The sequence below is a fragment of the Heptranchias perlo genome, chromosome 24, assembly GCF_035084215.1.
Source record: "Heptranchias perlo isolate sHepPer1 chromosome 24, sHepPer1.hap1, whole genome shotgun sequence".
Taxonomy (NCBI): domain Eukaryota; kingdom Metazoa; phylum Chordata; class Chondrichthyes; order Hexanchiformes; family Hexanchidae; genus Heptranchias; species Heptranchias perlo.
The window spans coordinates 43,387,455-43,408,155 of NC_090348.1; the positions used below are offsets into that span (position 1 = coordinate 43,387,455).

At 44.9% G+C, this 20,701-nt stretch overlaps 1 protein-coding gene across 2 annotated transcripts in view; it reads left to right on the top strand.

Annotated features, from left to right (window-relative positions):
- Positions 1-20,701, top strand: part of lrguk (leucine-rich repeats and guanylate kinase domain containing) — a 109,132-nt gene that overhangs the window by 74,110 nt on the left and 14,321 nt on the right. The window contains exons 16-18 of one of the 2 annotated variants that reach the window (XM_068005176.1): positions 4,596-4,747; positions 14,645-14,733; positions 15,591-15,701. In XM_068005176.1, the coding sequence (XP_067861277.1) occupies positions 4,596-4,747; positions 14,645-14,733; positions 15,591-15,701 (352 nt within the window). The remainder of the gene's footprint in view (positions 1-4,595; positions 4,748-14,644; positions 14,734-15,590; positions 15,702-20,701) is intronic. The other variant, XM_068005177.1, reaches the window with a different exon arrangement.

The following is a 20,701-nucleotide window of genomic DNA, read 5'->3' on the forward strand; positions in this document are numbered from 1 at the left end:
ACAAGGACACCCAGGTCCTTTTGTACATCAACATTTCCCAATCTATTATCATTTAAATAATACGCTGCCTTTCCGTTTTTCCTTCCGAAATGGATAACTTCACATTTATCCATATTATACTGCATCTGCCATGTATTTGCCTACTCACTCAACTTGTCTAAATCGCCTTGAAGCCTCTTTGCATCCTCCTCGCAACTCACAATCCCACCTAGAATTGACTACCTGCAGGAATGAAATTGAACAGTTTAAATTGTCCCCTTTCTGGTCCAGAGAAGTTGATTGGCATTACATTAACAATTATCATGTCATTAAGAGTACTTACACTCTTAATTACCAGACTTAACTTTCTGCGGCGAGTTCAATGGGCAATTAATGTGCAAATCCAGCAAGCTCCTAAAAGTAACAGGGAGGCAAAGGGTGAGATGACAGATGGATGTTGGCTGGGGCACTGGGAGATCTCTCTGTTCTTCATCAAGTTGGGCCTTGAGATCTTCAACATCAACCTGAACATACACAGTTTAACATGTCATCCAAAAGATGGTACCTCCAACAGTGCTGCACTTTCTCAATAGGGAATTCAGGAGAAACTTCTTTACCCAGAGAGTGGTTCGAATGTGGAACTCACTACTGCAAGGAATATTTGAGACGAATAGCATTTAAGGGGAAGCTAAATAAACACATGAGAAAGGAATAGAAGGTTATGCTGATCGGGTTAGATGAAGAGTGGTGGGACAAAGCTCGTGTGGAGCATAAATACAGGTTGGGCCGAATGGCCTGTTTCTGTGCTGTACATTCTATCTAGCAGTCCAGTACAGTACATTGAATTAGTCTACACATTGCTTAAGTCATGGTGTGGGGCTTGAACTCACAACCTTCTGACTCAGAGTCAAGAGTGATACCAACTGAGCCAATCTGACACATAAATGCCATAAATTAATATGCACTGTGAAACGTAGGCTAACGTCACATACAATTAATTATTTTTTGAAGTGCTGTTACTATCATTATAGAAGCAGCCATTTTGCACACAACGCAGATTTCTCCATGTGCTTTTAGCCCAGCCTCTCTACCATAACCTGCCTATGTGTCTTTTGCACTATTCCTCTTGGTCTCCCGTGATTTTCTGCAGTGTTCAACCAATCCATCCTCGTCTAATATCAACAATCCCATCCCCTGACCCTTTTATTTGTTCTCAGGTTGTGGGTAACACTGGCATTACTGCATTTATTGTCCATCACTGGTGATTGTTTGTACAATCTGAGTAGCTTCCTAGGCAACATCAGAGGGCATTAATAGTCAACCATATAGTATGGTCCAGAGCCACATGTAGGCCAGACCAGAAGGACCTTAGTGAACCAGTTGGGGATTTAAGAAAGCCATCAGCCATCATGGTCATTTTTCCCCCAGTGTTGGCCCACAAGTACCAATCTGATCAAATTCACTTTCACAACTTGTCATGGTGGGATTTGAACTCATGACCTCTGGGTAGCCAGTTTAGTACCATAACCACTACACAACCATATCCTTGTTTTTTTTTATTTGTTCATGGGATGTGGGCATCGCTGGCGAGGCTGGCATTTATTGCCCATCCCTAATTGCCCTTGAGAAGGTGGTGGTGAGCCACCTTCTTGAACTGCTGCAGTCTGTGTGGTGAAGGTTCTCCCACAGTGCTGTTAGGAAGGGAGTTTCAGGATTTTGACCCAGCGACGATGAAGGAACGGCGATATATTTCCAAGTCGGGATGGCGTGTGACTTGGAGGGGAACGTGCAGGTGGTGTTGTTCCCATATGCCTGCTGCTCTTGTCCTTCTAGGTGGTAGAGGTTGCGGGTTTGGGAGGTACTGTCGAAGAAGCCTTGGCAAGTTGCTGCAGTGCATCCTGTGGATGGCACACACTGCAGCTACAGTGCACCGGTGGTGAAGGGAGTGAATGTTTAGGGTGGTGGATAGGGTGCCAATCAAGTGGGCTGCTTTGTCCTGGATGGTGTCGAGCTTCTTGAGTGTTGTTGGAGCTGCACTCATCCAGGCAAGTGGAGAGTATTCCATCACACTCCTGACTTGTTCCTTGGTGGAAAGGCTTTGGGGAATCAGGAGGTGAGTCACTCGCCGCAGAATACCCAGCATCTGACCTGCTCATGTAGCCACAGTATTTATATGGCTGGTCCAGTTAAATTTCTGGTCAATGGTGACCCCCAGGATGTTGATGGTGATGGTAATGCCATTGAATGTCAGGTGGGGGTGGTTAGACTCTCTCTTATTGGAGATGGTCATTGCCTGGCACTTGTCTGGCGCGAATGTTACTTGCCACTTATCAGCCCAAGCCTGGATGTTGTCCAGGTCTCGCTGCCTGCGGGCTCGGACTGCTTCATTATTTGAGTGATTGGGAATGGAACTGAACAGTGTGCAATCATCAGTGAACATCCCCATTTCTGACCTTATGATGGAGGGAAGGTCATTGATGAAGCAGCTGAAGATGGTTGGGCCTAGGACACTGCCCTGAGGAACCCCTGCAGCAATGTCCTGGGGCTGAGATGAATGACCTTCAACAACCACTACCATCTTTGTGCTAGGTATGACTCCAGCCACTGGAGAGTTTTCCCCCTGATTCCCATGTTGATCCTTGTGATGTCATCCATAGGCATAGTGTCAGCTTCTATATGCATGCTGAATACAGCCAGCTGTACCCATTCACCACCACACTCAATTCCATGACAACGACCACCAGACTGATTGACTGCTTGCCCAACATCAAGTTGTGGATGAGCAAGAATTTAATTTAAGTTAACAAGTTGGCAAAACTGAAGCCATCCTGTTCAACCTCTGCCATAAACTCTGCACCCTAGCCCTTGATCCCATCCCCCTTTGTGACTACTCGCTCAGGCCAAAGATGTGAACTGGGAGAAGTGGCCTCTTAGTTTTCATTACTGTTATATTTGCAGATTTCTGCCTTTTGTATAATTCATGAATAGTATATGGTCAAGTAGAGCAAGCTTGTTACATAGATCTGAACTGACTTGGTTGAGTTTAATTTCTCAGTTGTTCAAGTACCTAAGTTGAAATGTTGAGTTTACCAATAAAGACAGATGCATTGTAAATGGCCATCTATACCCTCTGACAGATGGTTTAACCTTGCAGTGCAGAAAAGCTTAGATTCAAAGCATCCAGGCTGTTGAACTTTCAGCCAATTTGATTTGATAGTTTATATTTGAATATCCAACCAAATGATCAAGGTATATTTGCCACTAGTTTGACTCTAAAATATCCATTCAAATGACTGTTGGAAAAGCCTACCATTACCACTACTAAATTACCATCCGTCAGTTGAGCAGCGATGATGGGGCCCAATGAATTCACTCCACCGTTGGCGATTCTGAACTAGCCTGGGCCCTTCAGTCATCTGAGTCCCTTGCTATGACAAGTCACTCTTGACATTGTCTATCCAGCACTTCCTTGGCCTTCCTCACCTTCTTGTTCCATGTACCTCTGTACGCAGGACCATGAAAGGTATTCTAGATGTTTCCGTTCTTGAAAAGTGCCCAAATCATCGGAGTCGCTTTCTCGGATTTTCTGTATCAGCGTTTGTTTCTCATCCAAACCATGTTCTTATTGTATCGTTCTTGATTCTTTACATCCTGGATACTCCCTGTATTCCTCTCAACCAAGTCTTCTCTGCTGTTAGTATCTTTTGCTCATCACCTCTTCTCATGTTCCAACACTTAGATCTGTATAATAACATGGGGATAACCATTGTTTCATAAACTCTAACCTTCGTTTTTACCACATTTTTTGCCTATTAGCCCTCATATGATGACTTGTTTGGAGAAAATTAAATGCTGTATTATTTTTAGCAATTTTTTCTTTTATTTCTTTTGCATGTTAGGGTCAGTCATTGTTTCAAGGCCCTGACAGTATTGCTCAGCAGTTGCCCAGTTGGTGGTGAGTATTAGGACCACCAGGTTACTCTCGTATCCAACTTTCCCTCACACTGCAGCTGGGACTGGATATTCAGTGAGTTTTAAATTTGAAGTCCTTCCCCTACATGGCACAGCGTGTCAGCAGGATAGACAACTTCCACTTGCGTTCCATTTTACAAAGTAGCATTTTTCAAACATTAAGGAATTTTAAGTTAATAAAGGAGGAGTCACTTCCTCTGTTGCACCTTTCATTGCGAATTATACTTTAGAAAAAACAGTAATTCATTTTTACCGCTGGAAAACTTGACTTTTTAAAACTTCCACTAGTCCCCGACCAGTAACTTGAAACTAAATTCTTTTTCCATATGTGGAATTGTGTTTGAGTCTGAAGTTGGGCCAAGTATGAAAAACAATCCAGATGTTAAAGGGTCATTATCTTCTGTAAATTGTCTTGCAGTCAACAAATTGAGGAGTGATTGCACCTGCCACTTAAAAAAAAAGTGTCTAAATACGCGCCATTAAAATAAATTCAGCTCAATGGGGAAATGCACAGTGTGGTTTGGAAAACCAATGAGTTTGGACATGGGATACTTGGTATACAACTTCCTATTGTAGCAACATTTAAAGCAGCATTATTGAGTTACTTGTCTGCGTATTAAAATCCAACATTTGCTGTTGCATAGATTTGGCAAAGATCACACTATCCGAAGTTAATGAATTAAGCTGGAATAAAATCACATGGTCCGGTGCATTGCCCATTGAGTTTGTGGACTCCTCTACCAGGAACTACTCTTCCAGAGTACAGGCTAGACTATCAGCAGAAAAAACAGCTGTGGTAAGAAGCAAAGATGTGTACGTTTTTTCACCAGGCTGCCTTTACACCAGGCAAACTAACCCAAATTTTGTCACCAAGATGTGAACTGACTCAGTTTCATTCACTTTGATTCTGTAACTGTTCAGGTGCATATCGAAGCTGAGCTGGGCGATTTGAAGTGTTAGGTTTGTATTTATAATATGGGCACTTTGGCAGTGTACTTCAAGTGACAATGGATGGACATTTGCATCCAAAATTCCAATATTGTGGTAGGATGTAAACTCAGCAGCACTATCAGGGGGGAGACAGAATTTGGGACTTTAGACAGGATCTGCTCGGTTCACATCTCATTTAAGTTGCGCCCTAAATTCTGCCGAAAGTGAGGACGGGTGTAAGATGCGTCAGCCCTAGCTAAGGTGGACTCACGCTAATGATGGGTTTAGGCCGGGGGTAGATTTTCCCCTGGTGCAGCCGGCGGAGTGCCCTCAGCAGGAGGCCTGGCCCATTTCAAGGGCCTGGCCTCATTAGTATCCAGCTGCGGGCAGAGTGACCGGGGTAACTCCCCGTTTCTGGGCCATCGCAATATCGGGCGGCACAGCTGGCTTCCGGGCTGGAAGGAGCAGCCCGGGCTGGTTTTGTGGAGCAAGGAGGAGCATTCCTGCTCCTGCCGGCCCTGCCAAAATGCAGCTGTTACCTTTGGGCTTCTCTGCAGCTGGACCCCCAGCTGATAATGAGTGGAGTGTGTGCAGCATAGACTCCACCCAGTCCTGACCTAAGATGGCACGGTGGGGGTCCCATGTATACCCTAGGACCCTGTTTTGCATATTAACCAGGTCTACAGCCTGACTCAAGTGGGTGTCTGGCCGCTCACCGGTAGGCCCAGGGGAAGATTGTGGCAGCCACATTGACGGGGCGAATGGGACGGTGAGTTATCCCCCACCTGTTTCCACCAGGCTGGAGACTTCAAACTGTCCCCCCGTAAGTTCTAAATTCCATCATTTATACCCTAAGAACCACCTGTCTAACTAATGCTACTGCAAAACTGGTAACTTAGAACAGCAGCTGGGGAAGGCTGATGCTGGAATCTTAAAGGTGAGTTTTTTTTTATTCGTTCATGGGATGTGGGCGTCGCTGGCAAGGCCAGCATTTATTGCCCATCCCCAATTGCCCTTGAGAAGGTGGTGGTGAGCCGCCTTCTTGAACCGTTGCAGTCCGTGTGGTGAAGTTTCTCCCACGGTGCTGTTTGGTAGGGAGTTCCAGGATTTTGACTTAACAACGATGAAGGAGCAGCGATATAATTCCAAGTAGGGTTGGTGTGTGACTTGGAAGGGAACATGCAGGTTGTGTTGTTCCCATGTGCCTGCTGCTCTTGTCCTTCTATGTGGTAGAGGTCGCGGGTTTGGGAGGTGCTGTCGAAGAAGCCTTGGCGAGTTGCTGCAATGCATCCTGTAGATGATATACACTGTAGCCACGGTGACCCAATGGTGAAGGGAGTGAATGTTTAGGGTGGTGGATGGGGTGCCAATCAAGTGGGTTGCTTTGTCCTGGATGGTGTCAAGCTTCTTGAGTGTTGTTAGAACTGCACTCATCCAGGCAAGTGGAGAGTATTCCATCACACTCCTGACTTGTGCCTTGTAGATGGTAAAAAGGCTTTGGGGAATCAGGAGGTGAATCACTCGCCACAGAATACCCAGCCTCTGACCTGCTCTTGTAGCCACAGTATTTATGTGGCTGGTCCAGTTAAGTTTCTGGTCAGTGGTGACCCCCAGGATATTGATGGTGGGGGATTCGGCGATAGTAATGCCGTTGAATGTCAAGGGGAGGTGGTTAGACTCTCTCTAGTTGGAGATGGTTATTGCCGGGCACTTGTCTGGTGCGAATGTTATTTGCCACTTATCAGCCCAAGCCTGGATGTTGTCCAGGTCTTGCTGCATGCGGGCACAGTTTGTAGTTTGAGATTCATGAGGAGCAGACTGAGTCAGAATTATCTTAGATGGAGGAATAGGAAGAGGACCCAGCAGGGCCACAGACAGCTGCTAGGAGAGTGCCTCGAGTCAGACTCATCAGGGAGACTTTCAGTAATGTCTGATCCTTTAGCTTTGCAACATCTGTAATAACCAGGTTGCACCACATAATTTAAACTTACAATCCTTCACAACACTCCATTCATCATTTTAAGCAGAGGTCCCCTGAGGGTCTGAAGTCCACAAGCATTCCTTCCTTCTACATTTCCAACAAAACAGTCATGAACCAAATCAATATATTACAATTAACAAAAAGAATTTGTGCTTTCTGGAATTTCATAACTGAAAGGTCATTTAGTTTCACCACTGTGCACTTTCCTTATGCCCCCTCTAGTTTTCCTTTGTCCTATTAGAGCCACGTTGTCACTGTCCTATATGCTGGTTCAGCTTTAAGAGCAGTCAGGCTTTAAATCGTGCAGCTGTGGCCTCAGAACAACTTGTCCCGTGCCCCTCCCTCCCCCCTGTGACTGTCCCGGGCCTCCCACATGTATCTCATCAATTGACGGTGACACTCACACGATTGTTATAGGTCAGAAGTCCCACCTCACCACACTTCCAATGGTGGATTGCAGGACTTGGAATTTTGGAGCCTTAGTTTTATTCAATTTGACAGGATAGTTTATTCTGAATGTTCAGCCTGGCCTGTTTTTCCATAGAATTACAGGCTGAAGAGCAAGCTCCAACATTGGATTGAAAATGACATTATTTTTGTTGTTAATTATTCCCTTTGCTATTTCTCATGACATGATGTGCGGCAAGGCTCTGTCACTCTCCTCCTTAAAACCGACCTCTGTGTCTAAGTTTTTGGCCACCTAGCCTAATCTTTCCTTCTCTGGCTCAGTGTCAGTATTTCTTTATTCCTGTGTGGGACATTTTTCTATGTTAAATGTGCTATATAAATGCAAGTTGTTGTTGACTTGGTTGTGATAGGGTTACTATGCACCACATTACAGTAAATTTAAATTAACAAGCATAGTTAAAATTATATAATCACTAGCGTACCCTGGGTAGATGACTAGTAAATAACCTGCTGCTATTAATTAAGCTTCCTAACACTGTTGCAAACCATAACTCCTCCCAGCCAAGTCCCCTGGTTATATTTATGTCATCAACATCAGCGTTTAAATAAAGTATTTGTTTTAATTCAACAGAATGGATTTGGAGCACCAACAAATATCTCCCAAGCTCTCTACTGCCCTCTTCCTTCCTGTGGCTCTCTTTGCTGGCCTGTCAGTCATCTTTTATTCTCTCCTTTCAACAACAACAATATGTATTTATGTAGCACCCTCAATGGAGAAAAACATTGCAGGGTGTTTCTCATGAGCAGATGATGTGCTTTTGCTGAAGGATTTTGCTGAAAGATATTAGACTGAGACTTTTTTCCCTGGAGAGTAGGAGGTTTAGGGGTGATCTTATAGAAGTCTATAAAATAATGAGGGGCATAGATAAGGTAGATAGTCAAAATCTTTTCCCAAAGGTAGGGGAGTCTATAACGAGGGGGCACAGATTTAAGGTGAAAGGGGAGAGATACAAAAGGGTCCAGAGGGGCAATTTTTTCACTCAAAGGGTGGTGAGTGTCTGGAACGAGCTGCCAGAGGCAGTAGTAGAGGCGGGTACAATTTTGTCTTTTAAAAAGCATTTGGACAGTTACATGGTTAAGATGGGTATAGAGGGATATGGGCCAAGTGCAGGCAATTGGGACTAGCTTAGTGGTATAAACTGGGCGACCTGGACATGTTGGGCCGAAGGGCCTGTTTCCATGTTGTAAACTTCTATGATTCTATGATTCTAGAATATAAGAGCAGGGAGGTTATGCTAGAACTGTATAAAACATTGGTTAGGCCACAGCTTGAGTACTGCATACAGTTCTGGTCACCACATTACAGGAAAGATGTGATTGCAGTAGAGAGGGGACAGAGGAGATTTACGAGGTTGTTGCCAGAGCTGGAGAATTTTAGCTATGAGAAAAAATTGGATAGGCTGGGGTTGTTTCCTTTGGAACAAAGGAGGCTGAGGGGAGATTTAATTGAGGTATATAAAATTATGACTGGACTAGATTGAGTGGATAGGGAGGACCTATTTTCCTTAGCCGAGGGGGTCAGTGACCAGGGGGCACAGATATAAAGTAATTGGTAGAAGGATTAGAGGGGAGCTGAGGAGAAATCTTTTCATCCAGAGGGTGATGGGGATCTGGAACTCACTCCCTGAAAGGGTGGTAGAGGCGGAAACCCTCAACTCATTTAAAAAGTACTTGGATGTGCATCTGAAGTGCCGTGACCTACAGGGCTACGGACCAACTGCTGGAAAGCTTGATTAAACTGGATAGCTTTTTTTTGGCCGGCACGGACATGATTGGCCAAATGGCATCCTTCTGTGCCATAATTAGGGTACGTAGCATAGTGGTTATGTTACTGGACTAGTAATCCAGAGGCCTGGACTAATAATCCGGAGTCATGAGTTCAAATCCCGCCACGGCAGCTGGGGAATTTAAAATTCAATTAATTAAATTCAATTAATTAAATAAAAATCTGGAATTAAAATACTAGTATCAGTAATGGTGGCCATGAAACTACCGGATTGTCGTAAAAACCCATCTGGTTCACTAATGTCCTTTAGGGAAGGAAACTTGCTGTCCTTACCCCGTCTGGCCTATATGTGACTCCAGCCCCACAGCAATGTGGTTGATTCTTAATTGCCTTCTGAAATGGCCTAGCAAGCCACTCAGTTGTAAAATCTCACTAAAAAAAGTCACAATAAGTATAAAACTGGATGGACCACTAGGCATCGGACACGACAAAGGCAAACCAAGCCCAGTCGACCCTGCAAAGTCCTCCTCACTAGCATCTGGGGACTTGTGCCAAAATTGGGAGAGCTGTCCCACAGACTAGTCAAGCAACAGCTTGACAATAGCCATAGTCACAGAATCATACCTTTCAGCCAACATCCCAGACTCTTCCATCACCATTCCCACCGGCAGGACAAACCGACCAGAAGTGGCGGTACAGTGATATACAGTCAGGAGGGAGTGGCCCTTGGAGTCCTTAACATTGACTGTGGACCCCATGAAATCTCATGCATCAGGTCAAACATGGGCAAAGAAACCTCCTGCTGATTTCCACCTACCGCCCTCCCTCAGCAGATGAATCAGTCCTCCTCCATGTTGAACACCACTTGGAGGAAGCACTGAGGGTAGCAAGGGCACAGAATATACTCTGGGTGCGGGACTTCAATGTCCATCACCAAGAGTGGCTCGGTAGCACCACTACTGACCGAGCTAGCCGAGTCCTGAAGGACATAGCTACCAGACTGGGCCTGCGGCAGGTGGTGAACGAACCAACACGAGGGAAAAACTTACTTGACCTCGTCCTCACCAATCTATCTGTCGCAAATGCATCTGTCCATGACAGTATTGGTAGGAGTGACCACCGCACAGTCCTCGTGGAGACGAAGTCCCGTCTTCGCACTGAGGACACCATCCAACGTGTTGTGTGGCACTACCACCATGTTAAATAGGATAGATTCAGAACAGATCTAGCAGCTCAAAACTGGGCATCCATGAGGCGCTGTGGGCCATCATCAGCAGCAGAATTGTATTCAAGCACAATCTGTAACCTCATGGCCCGGCATATTCCTCACTCTACCATTACCAACAAGCCAGGAGATCAACCCTGGTTCAATGAGGAGTGTAGAAGAGCATGCCAGGAGCAGCACAGGCGTACCTAAAAATGAGGTGCCAACCTGGTGAAGCTACAACTCAGGACTACATGCATGCTAAACAGCGGAAGCAACAAGCTATAGACAGAGCTAAACGATTCCACAATCAACGGATCAGATCAAAGCTCTGCAGTCCTGCCACATCCAGTCGTGAATGGTGGTGGACAATTAAATAACTAACAGGAGGAGGAGGCTCTGCAAACATCCCCATCCTCAATGATGGCGGAGTCCAGCACGTGAGTGCAAAAAACAAGGCTGAAATGTTTGCAACAATCTTCAGCCAGAAGTGCCGAGTGGATGATCCATCTCGGCCTCCTCCCGATATCCCCACCATCACAGAAGCCAGTCTTCAGCCAATTCGATTCACTCCACGTGATATCAAGAAACGTCTGAGTGCACTGGATACAGCAAAGGCTATGGGCCCCGACAACATCCCGGCTGTAGTGCTGAAGACTTGTGCTCCAGAACTAGCTGTGCCTCTAGCCAAACTGTTCCAGTACAGCTATAACACTGGCATCTACCCGACAATGTGGAAAATTGCCCAGGTATGTCTTGTCCACAAAAAGCAGGACAAATCCAATCCGGCCAATTACCGCCCCATCAGTCTACTCTCAATCATCAGCAAAGTGATGGAAGGTGTCGTCGACAGTGCTATCAAGCAGCACTTACTCGCCAATAACCTGCTCACCGATGCTAAGTTTGGGTTCCGCCAGGACCACTCGGCTCCAGTTCTCATTACAGCCTTGGTCAAAACATGGACAATAGAGCTGAATTCCAGAGGTGAGGTGAGAGTGACTGCCCTTGACATCAAGGCAGCGTTTGACCGAGTGTGGCACCAAGGAGCCCTAGTAAAATTGAATTCAATGGGAATCAGGGAGAAAACTCTCCAGTGGCTGGAGTCATACCTAGCACAAAGGAAGATGGTAGTGGTTGTTGGAGGCCAACCATCTCAGCCCCAGGGCATTGCTGCAGGAGTTCCTCAGGGCAGTGTCCTAGGCCCATCGATCTTCAGCTGCTTCATCAATGACCTTCCCTCCATCATAAGATCAGAAATGGGGATGTTTGCTGATGATTGCACAGTGTTCAGTTCCATTCGCAACCCCTCAAATAATGAAGCAGTCCGAGCCCGCGTGCAACATGACCTGGACAATATCCAGGCTTGGGCTGATAAATGGCAAGTAACATCCGCGCCAGACAAGTGCCAGGCAATGACCATCTCCAACAAGAGGGAGTCTAACCACCTCCCCTTGACATTCAACAGCATTACCATCGCCGAATCCCCCACCATCAACATCCTGGGGGTCACCATTGACCAGAAACTTAACTGGACCAGCCATATAAATACTGTGGCTACAAGAGCAGGTCTGAGGCTGGGTGTTCTGCGGCGAGTGACTCACCTCCTGACTCCCCAAAGCCTTTCCACCATCTACAAGGCACAAGTCAGGAGTGTGATGGAATACTCTCCACTTGCCTGGATGAGTGCAGCTCCAACAACACTCAAGAAGCTCGACACCATCCAGGACAAAGCAGCCCGCTTGATTGGCACCCCACCCACCACCCTAAACATTCACTCCCTTCACCACCGGCGCACTGTGGCTGCAATGTGTACCATCCACAGGATGCACTGCAGCAACCCTCCAAGGCTTCTTCGACCGCACCTCCCAAACCCGCGACCTCTACCACCTAGGACAAGTGCAGCAGGTACATGGGAACAACACCACCTGCACGTTCCCCTCCAAGTCACACACCATCCTGACTTGGAAATATATCGCCGTTCCTTCATTGTCACTGGGTCAAAATCCTGGAACTCCCTTCCTAACAGCACTGTGGGAGAACCTTCACCACACGGACTGCAGCGGTTCAAGAAGGCGGCTCAGCACCTCCATCCCATGAACAAATTTAAAAAAAAAATAATTTTCTATGATTAGGAGAGATGACCAAAGCTCAGTCGAAGAGATGCACTTTGAGAAGGCTTCTCATGGTGGGCGGGGAGGTAGAGTCAATGGGGTTGGGCAGAGAGTTCCAAAGAGTAGGGCTGAAAGTTCTGACATCAGTCATGGAGGGGAGGAAGGAGAATATCCACAGAAGGCCAGAATCACTGAATCAGAGGGAACAACAGGTTGGAGAAGATTGCAGAGACTCGGTTGTTGAGGCCGTGGCAGGATTTGTGGATGAGGATAAGGATTTTAAATTTAATCCGTTGGGGAAAGGAGAGTCAGTGTAGATCAGTGACGATGGAGGTATTGGGCAGGCAGGGTCCATTAAGGCTATTCCTCTTCACCTTGCTGCTTTCTCCTACCTCCTGGTCAGACATATCCTCTCCCTGACCATCCCACTCATCAAAGCTTTCCCTCCTTGTCTGTTTCTCAGTCTCTTTTCAGAATTTTTCTTTTGACCTTCTCTTTGTGCCTTGGATAATGTGAACTATTTTTATGAGTTTCTTTGTAATTCTTTTTGTGAATCTCAAAACAAGAGATGTTGGTAATAGTGAAAGAAACACTTTCCATTTTAAAAATATAGAACCGTAGAAATTTACAGTACAGACAGAGGCCATTTGGCCCTTTGTGTCTGTACTGTTTCTTTGCTTGAGCAATCCAAAACTATTCCCACTGCCCCACTCTCTCCCCATAGTCTGTATCTTTCGCTGCTGCAAAAGTTTATCTAATCTTCCCTTAACAGATGTAATAGTCTCTGCCTCAACTAATCCCTGGCATAAAGCGTTCCATGCTTCAATAACACTGTGTAAAGAAACTTCTCCTAACCACTTTTCTCACTCAGTGACAATATTAATTTAAGATGCCCTCATCACTCACTCCCTAACTGGAGTCTTTCCCCATTCATCCTATTAAAACTCTTGATAATCTTAAAAATCTCTATTAAATCTCCTGTTAGCCTTCTTTTCTCCAGTGGGACAAGTCTCTCCTCACAACTATAGTTTCTCAACCCTGGTGTTGTACTAGTGAATCTATGTTGTATGTTCCCAATAGATCTAATGTATTTTCTATAATGGGGTGCCCAAAACTACATACAGTAGTTTAACTGTGGCCTAACCATTATTTTATACAAATTTACCATAACCTCTTTGCTGTTGTGCTCTATTTTAGAGACTAAGTCGGCATCAATAACCCCCAGCCAGGTCCAACATGAGTAAAAGATCTTTATACCCCAACAACGTGCCTTGGGCCCACATCCTACTTCATTAGTACGATATTTTTCCATTTCCCATATCAGCCATCTTGGAGCCTCTCTGAGTGTGATTGCCAATTGGCCCTGAATTAGGGGCAGTTTGGGCCGTGCGGCTATTCCCGCTAGGGATTCATTCCAGAGAAAAGAGGCTTCCATTTCATCATTTTGGGTTGGATTTGGACGGCATTTTAATGGAGCCCAATGTTGCTGTCCCCCAATGTCCATATGCATATTTCCAGCATGGGTCACTGGACAGTGATTTTTTTTTTCATTCACGGGATGTGAGCATCGCTGGCAAGGCCAGCATTTGTTGCCCATCCCTAATTGCCCTTGAGAAAGTGGTGGTGAGCCAGTGGCAATGCTGGCTTATATTACTCTCCTAGCCCAAGTGTCATGCTCTAATGCCATCCTAGCTGAGATCAGCTAACACAGTACAGACTTGGGTTCAAACGTGGGACCTTTAGTTCTTATGGCTCAGTATAGCTTGTGGCAGTGCCTTAACCAACTAGGCCACTAAGGAAGCACCTGTCCATAATTCTAACCTTATTTCCCACTCACAAAATCTTTAAGATGATGGGACAAAATCCACAGACTCACTGCATTCCCTATTTCTGTAAATATTATAGCTGGTAGTTCTGTCCATTCAGTTTTGTATAATACAGATATAAGCCTGTACCTTCTATTGAATCCCTGAGCTTACATGTATCATGTGACTGGTTAAAAACCCCTTTCATTATGATAAATTGCGATCTCTGTGTGCGTAGACTGATATATAAACACAGCTGTCACTGCTGCAGTAGTAGCACTAAATAACCACAATAAAATCTTCAACTTTTGGAAGAAATTTATTGGGATTAAGTAGTTGCAGAAGTTCTGCTAGGATATGCTTTCTTTTATCCATTATTTATGAGCTCTGGTTTTATTTTGTTTGCCTCATTTAGATACTTGTATCTTTCTCGACGTTATCTTCAAGTTGACTTTCTTTACTATTTAGGAACAAGATTCCATTGAGCGACGCCAGAAGGTGGCACGGGAGGCTGTGATGGGAAGAACTCCAAGTGCTTCCACCCTCATGTTCAAAAGGTGACCGGCCCTGCATTCCTTTGATTCATGGGATTCAGTTCAATGTGTTGACCAGAACTGCAGCTCACCAACTTGATATTGTTCCATTCCTAATGGAGCGGGTTAGACATGTATTGGTTTCGCCAGATGTATTTGCAGTTTATTTCTATGTGGGCAGGACTGCTCATTAAAAACATCCATGATGTGGAGATGCCGGTGATGGACTGGGGTGGACAAATGTAAGGAATCTTACAACACCAGGTTATAGTTGGACTATAACCTGGTGTTGTAAGATTCCTTACATTAAAAACATCGACACCCTGTGACAGGGGCTCTGTCCGTCAGTGGCGAGATACTGGTTCACCTCTTTTTTTGAGGGGAGGGTGTAATTTCCTCCCCTCCACCGCCCCCCCTCCCCCCCCCCCCCCCCCTCCGCAACCATAATTTTCCTCCTTTCTCTGCTGAAGATGATGGCTGTTTTCAGTGCATCGTTTAACAGACACAGGCAACCCACTGGTAAGGCCCCCAAGCACCTACTCATGTGTGAGCTTGTACAGTGAGTGGTAATGGGCTTTCCAACGTGAGGTGCTTTGTAGATGAGCCCAATCCTGATCTCACCTGCAACCCCGCGCAAACATACTTTCAGCAGATATGGCAACCTTTTTTGTCACTTTGTAGGGTTAGATGAAGTAGGGTGGGAGGAGGCTCGTGTGGAGCATAAATACCGGCATGGACCAGTTGGGCCGAAATGCCTGATTCTGTGCTGTAAATTCTGTGTAATTCTATGTAATGTAATATGTACTGACACTACAGACCATGCAGCAATAGCATCTGCCTAAAGATGTAATATTGAAACAGCCACTGTCTCTGTCTTTCAGAAAATGTAGAGTTTTGCATTTGAAGTACCCTTCTAAAAACATTCTCCTTTTCTGTGAACCTTTGTCTGCCCTGTTCACCAGAAGGACAGGTTCAAACAGAGTGGTGCAAAAGTAAGTACAGTGACCTGACCCTACCAAAGTACTTTCAGACTGGGCCTGTTCTGTGAGGTGGAAATTCAGGAGGTATGGGGCTGCACTACTATTGGGAGCAGACAGGTGGTGCTGTTGTATACAGGACCCTTGATATCATTCAGATTCAGCCTGGTGGGTAACTGATGGCATAGTATTCTTTAATATTTGCAGTTATATATTCACTGATACTTTTAACTGTTTATAGCATAAACTAATAAAAGTTTTATTTTCACTCAGTGTACAAGTCAAAGAAGTTCACCAAATTGAGAGTGGGCAGAGGCATCATCATCATTAAAAAAAAAGAAAGAACATGCTTTTATGTAGTGCCTTTCACGACCTCAGGACCTCCCAAAGCGCTTTACAACCAATGAAGTACTTTATGAAGTGTGGTCACTGTTGTAATGTAGGAAACACGACAGACAATTTGTGCACAGCAAGGTCCCTCCAAACAGCAATGTGATAATGACCTGAAAATCTGTTTCAGTGATGTTGGTTGAGGGATAAATATTGACCAGGACACCGGGGAGAACTCCCCCGCTCTTCTTTGAAACAGTGCAATTGGATCATTTACATCCACTTGAGAGGGCAGACCGAGAGGGCCTCAGTTTAACGTCTCATCCGAAGGATGGCCCCTCCCATAGTGCAGCACTCCACCAGTACTGCACTGGAGTGTCAGCCTAGATTTTGTGCTCAAGTATCTGGAGTGCGACTTGAACCCACAATCTTCTGACTCAGGTGAGAGTACTACCTGTGAGACACGGCTGACACTCAGATTAGCACTGTCCTTCTAATTTGACTCCACTTTATTTTAATACACGCATTGCCCCAATATGTCCCTGAAGAATCCTGCTGTCGCCAATACCACCTCTGCCTGCTCTCAAAGTGCTGAACTTTCGGGTTGCAGGCACAGTAGAAGATTATTACCCGTGAGTTTGATGTAGAATCATAGAAAGATATGGCACAGAAGGAGGCCATTCGGCCCATTGTGTCCGTGCCGGCCGATAAAAAGCTATCCAGCTTAATCCCACTTTCGAGCACTTCGTCCGTAGCCCTGTAGATTATGGCACTTCAAGTGCACATCCAAGTACTTTTTAAATGAAAATAGGTCCTCCCTATCCACTCAATCTAGTCTAGTCATAATTTTATATTCCTCAATCAAATCTCCCCTCAGCCTCCTTTGTTCCAAAGAAAACAACCCCAGCCTATCCAATTTTTTCTCATAGCTAAAATTCTCCAGCTCTGGCAACATCCTCGTAAATCTCCTCTGCACCCTCTCTACTGCAATCACATCTTTCCTGTAATTTGGTGACCAGAACTGTACGCAGTACTCAAGCTGTGGCCTAACCAATGTTTTATACAGTTCTAGCATAACCTCCCTGCTCTTATAATCTATGCCTCGGCTAATATCTTTCAGCAAAATCCTTCAGCAAAAGCTAATCATCTGCCCATTTTCTCCTCTGTGAGAAACACCCTGCAATGTTTTTCTCCATTGAAGGTGCTACATAAATGCATGTTGTTGTTGTTGTTGTTGAAAGGAGAGAATAAAAGATGACTGACAGTACAACAAAGAAGGAAAACCATTAACGTTTTCATTATAAACACATTCATAATTTAGCAACACCCAGCATACGGCAGAAAATATATAGATATATATATATATATATATATATATATATATAATATGTATGTGTAATGTCAAGATTGGTGAGCTAGTGGGTAACTTCAGATGTGGCTTGGTTTAAGTCTGAGATGCTGCCAGCAAACAACCAAAGCAGGCACTGATTTAGAAATTTGTAAATTCACACTGTAAACAGTTAATGCTGTGAGTGTAAATGAAAGTACTGTACACAGATTAATTCATGGGATGGAGGGAGCCTTCCATAAACAGACAGTTTTAGTTGGCTAGTATTGTAAAATCCTGCTCTTGAAAGAAACCTCACACTGCTGCCTGCAGCAATATCACTGCATGTTACTCTGCACTGCTGACAGAACGAAAGAACGGGTGGCAAAGGTTTCTGTTGCTCACTAAGAATATATACTTTTTCCACTCAGATCTCTGGCTGTTCTATGTGGTGCTGCAGTCCTTATGTAAACTCTAAATCACTGAGGGACAGACAGTCTTGTGTTAGCTGACGGCTGGAGGATCAGTGCCATTCATGAGTGCTCCTGCTTCGTGACTGCAAAAAAAAAACCTGTCAACTTGCCTGTTCACCTTGTTTTTTTCTCCCTTCAGAATTCCTCCTCTCCTGAAAGCACAGTGTCATGTGGTTCCATAGACATCAGCAGCACTCCGGCACCTCAACCTTCCTTCATGCTTTAAGCCTGGTGGGAAACTGATGGAATCAGTTGAAACGCTGCACTTACACCTCGCCCGATATTACTCTCCATTGACTTTGGGCAGAGTGTAAAACCAACCTTGCACCCAATCCCGTCGATTACTCGCCGGGCGAGTTAGGTTGAAATTGCCCCCTTTAAGTGTGAGCATGAGAAGTTGCGCCTGATCCAAACGTAGGTACTGTTCCAGGAGAAGTGACTGGATAGTGATCAGCAGCAGGAGCCCTGGCATATCATTATTCTCCATAGCCCAGGGGTTCTGAATGCAATTGTAGGTCCCATGTCAAGTTTTAAGAACTTCAGAGGACCGCAGTTTACTGAAGTGCTTATTAGGTGTGGCATTGTGCACTGAAGCACCAATGTTGAGGTCAATCATAAATGAAATGCAGTTTTAATATATTACTGATGGTAACATTGTAACGTTTCCCTTTTAATTATTAGATCAATTTTTGCAGTACAAGAAAAATATAGTTGAGTGTGGAGTCCTGCTGGTGCTGTTGAGTTATATATTGTGGTTTGGAGTGATAGGATACAGGTTTGAGACTATAGTTCCCAGCACTGTTAGTTCCCAGTCTTGGACCAATTGGGAAAATGAGGGACAGAAGGTGAGGGAAGGCTATTCAAATTCCTACAGAGGAGGAGAGAGAATACTGACAGAGAAAGAAAGACTTACCTTCGCACATCTCACAGAAAGGCTTCATATTCAATTAATTCTATGAATTAATTTTGAAATGCAGTGACTGCTAAGTAGGCAAATGTGACAGCCACTTTAACTTGGTAACATAGTAATGTTCTGGTCAGGAGAAAACTATTGGTCCATCCAGCAGACCCTTCCAATCCATCCATCAGTTTCCTCACAGTAAGATCCTTAACATACACCTGAACCAGGCAGATGGGGCTTTGGTCTCATCTGAGGCATGATATTTCTGACAACGCAACAGTCCCTCAATACTGCATTAGAGTGTCAGCCTAGACAAATGAATCGCAGGCTGTAACGTTGCACGTAATGCGTGCTGTTCTGAGGGGGCACTGCCTTACCCGCAGGTACCCTCCCACAGATGAGACACTAGACCGAAATCCCAGTTATCGTTTTCAATGGACATTAAAGATCTCATGGCAGTTTTCTTAGCCAATGTCTCTCCCTCAGCTAACACCAGCTGAAAACAGATTTAGTGCTTCCGCCTGAGTTAGAAGTTTCTGGTTTCATGTCCCGCTCCAAGATTTGAACACATATTCTACCCTGACACTTCAGTGCCATGCTGAAGGAGTGCTGTATTGTCCAAGGTACCATCTTTCCGATGAAATGTTTAACCAAGGTCCTATTCAGGTGGATGTAAAGGATCCCAGGACACCAGAGTTCTTCTGATGTCTTGGCCAACATTTCTCCCTCAATGAAAAACAGTTTAACTGGTTGTTCATGTTATTTTCTATTTATAGGAGTTTGCCTTGTTCAGCTACATAACTACAGTGATTAGACTTCAAAAAGTAACTAATTGAAAATGAAACACTTTGTGATAAAGCACTGTATAAATCCAGACCTTTCTTTCCCAGTTGGTTTGAGAGTGACAGTGGAGTAGGCCCTGCCTACTCAGCATGGGAATCCACAGCACAGAACCTGTCTCTAAGAAGCACGGTTTTTGTTTTATGTTGAACAGTTCTTTATTGCTCAATGTCTCTTGCCTCTTAATAAAGCTGAACTAGCCCCAAGACTTGGATACTGCCTCCATATCTAGGCATCTGTCATACTTCTAGACAGGATACAAGAAAAAGCTGTCATCTGATAGATGCTCCCAGAAACAGGAGCAGGCCATTCAGCCCCTCAGGCCTCTTCTGCCGTTTAATTAAATCATGGTTTATCTCAACCCTCCAACCCCACCCCCCTCTCTCTCTTTCATATCTCTCTTTTATTAATACTCCTATGGTCCTTGCTTCTCGCAGCTTTCCTTGTTTATTCCAAATGCACTGTCCTACAGTCTCTTGTTCTTCCCTGCCTCTTCAATATGTTGAAATCAAAACTCACTATACCATCTGCTAACTAATACTTTCCCAGCACCTCAAAACTGCGGAATTCCTTACACACCTATTTCCTTCAACAATTTTCAAGACCGTTAAAGTCTAAGCCTGGCGTCGCCTAATCATTTACTTCTTGATTTGACTCTTTAACCTTAGTGGTATCCTGAACTATGACTCTTCCTACTTTACCTAGGTTTCTCAATTCAGTTTTAATCCACAAACTTGGCGACATAATTATCTTACTGGATCTTCCCAGTTGCCAGCCTTAGCGAATCTGCCAAGTTTACTTTGGTGTTGCCGCCAGTTGCACAAGACCTGCTTGCTGAGAGTTGTGGGGAGGAGGGGGCGGGTGCAGTAGCACAGCGCCAGTGTAATATGAAAGGAAAAGACTTGCATTTATATAGTGCCTTTCACGTCCTCGGGATGTCCCAATGCGCTTTACAGCCAACAAATTACTTTTGAAGTGTTGTTGTTCTGCACGCAGATGTGGCAGCCGATTTGTGCACAGCAAGATCCCACAAACGGCAATCAGATAAAGGACCAGTTAATTTGTTTTTGGTGGTATTGGTTGAGGGTTTGGCCAGGGCACCAGGAACCCCCCCCCCCCCCCGAATCTTGTTCGAATGGTGCCA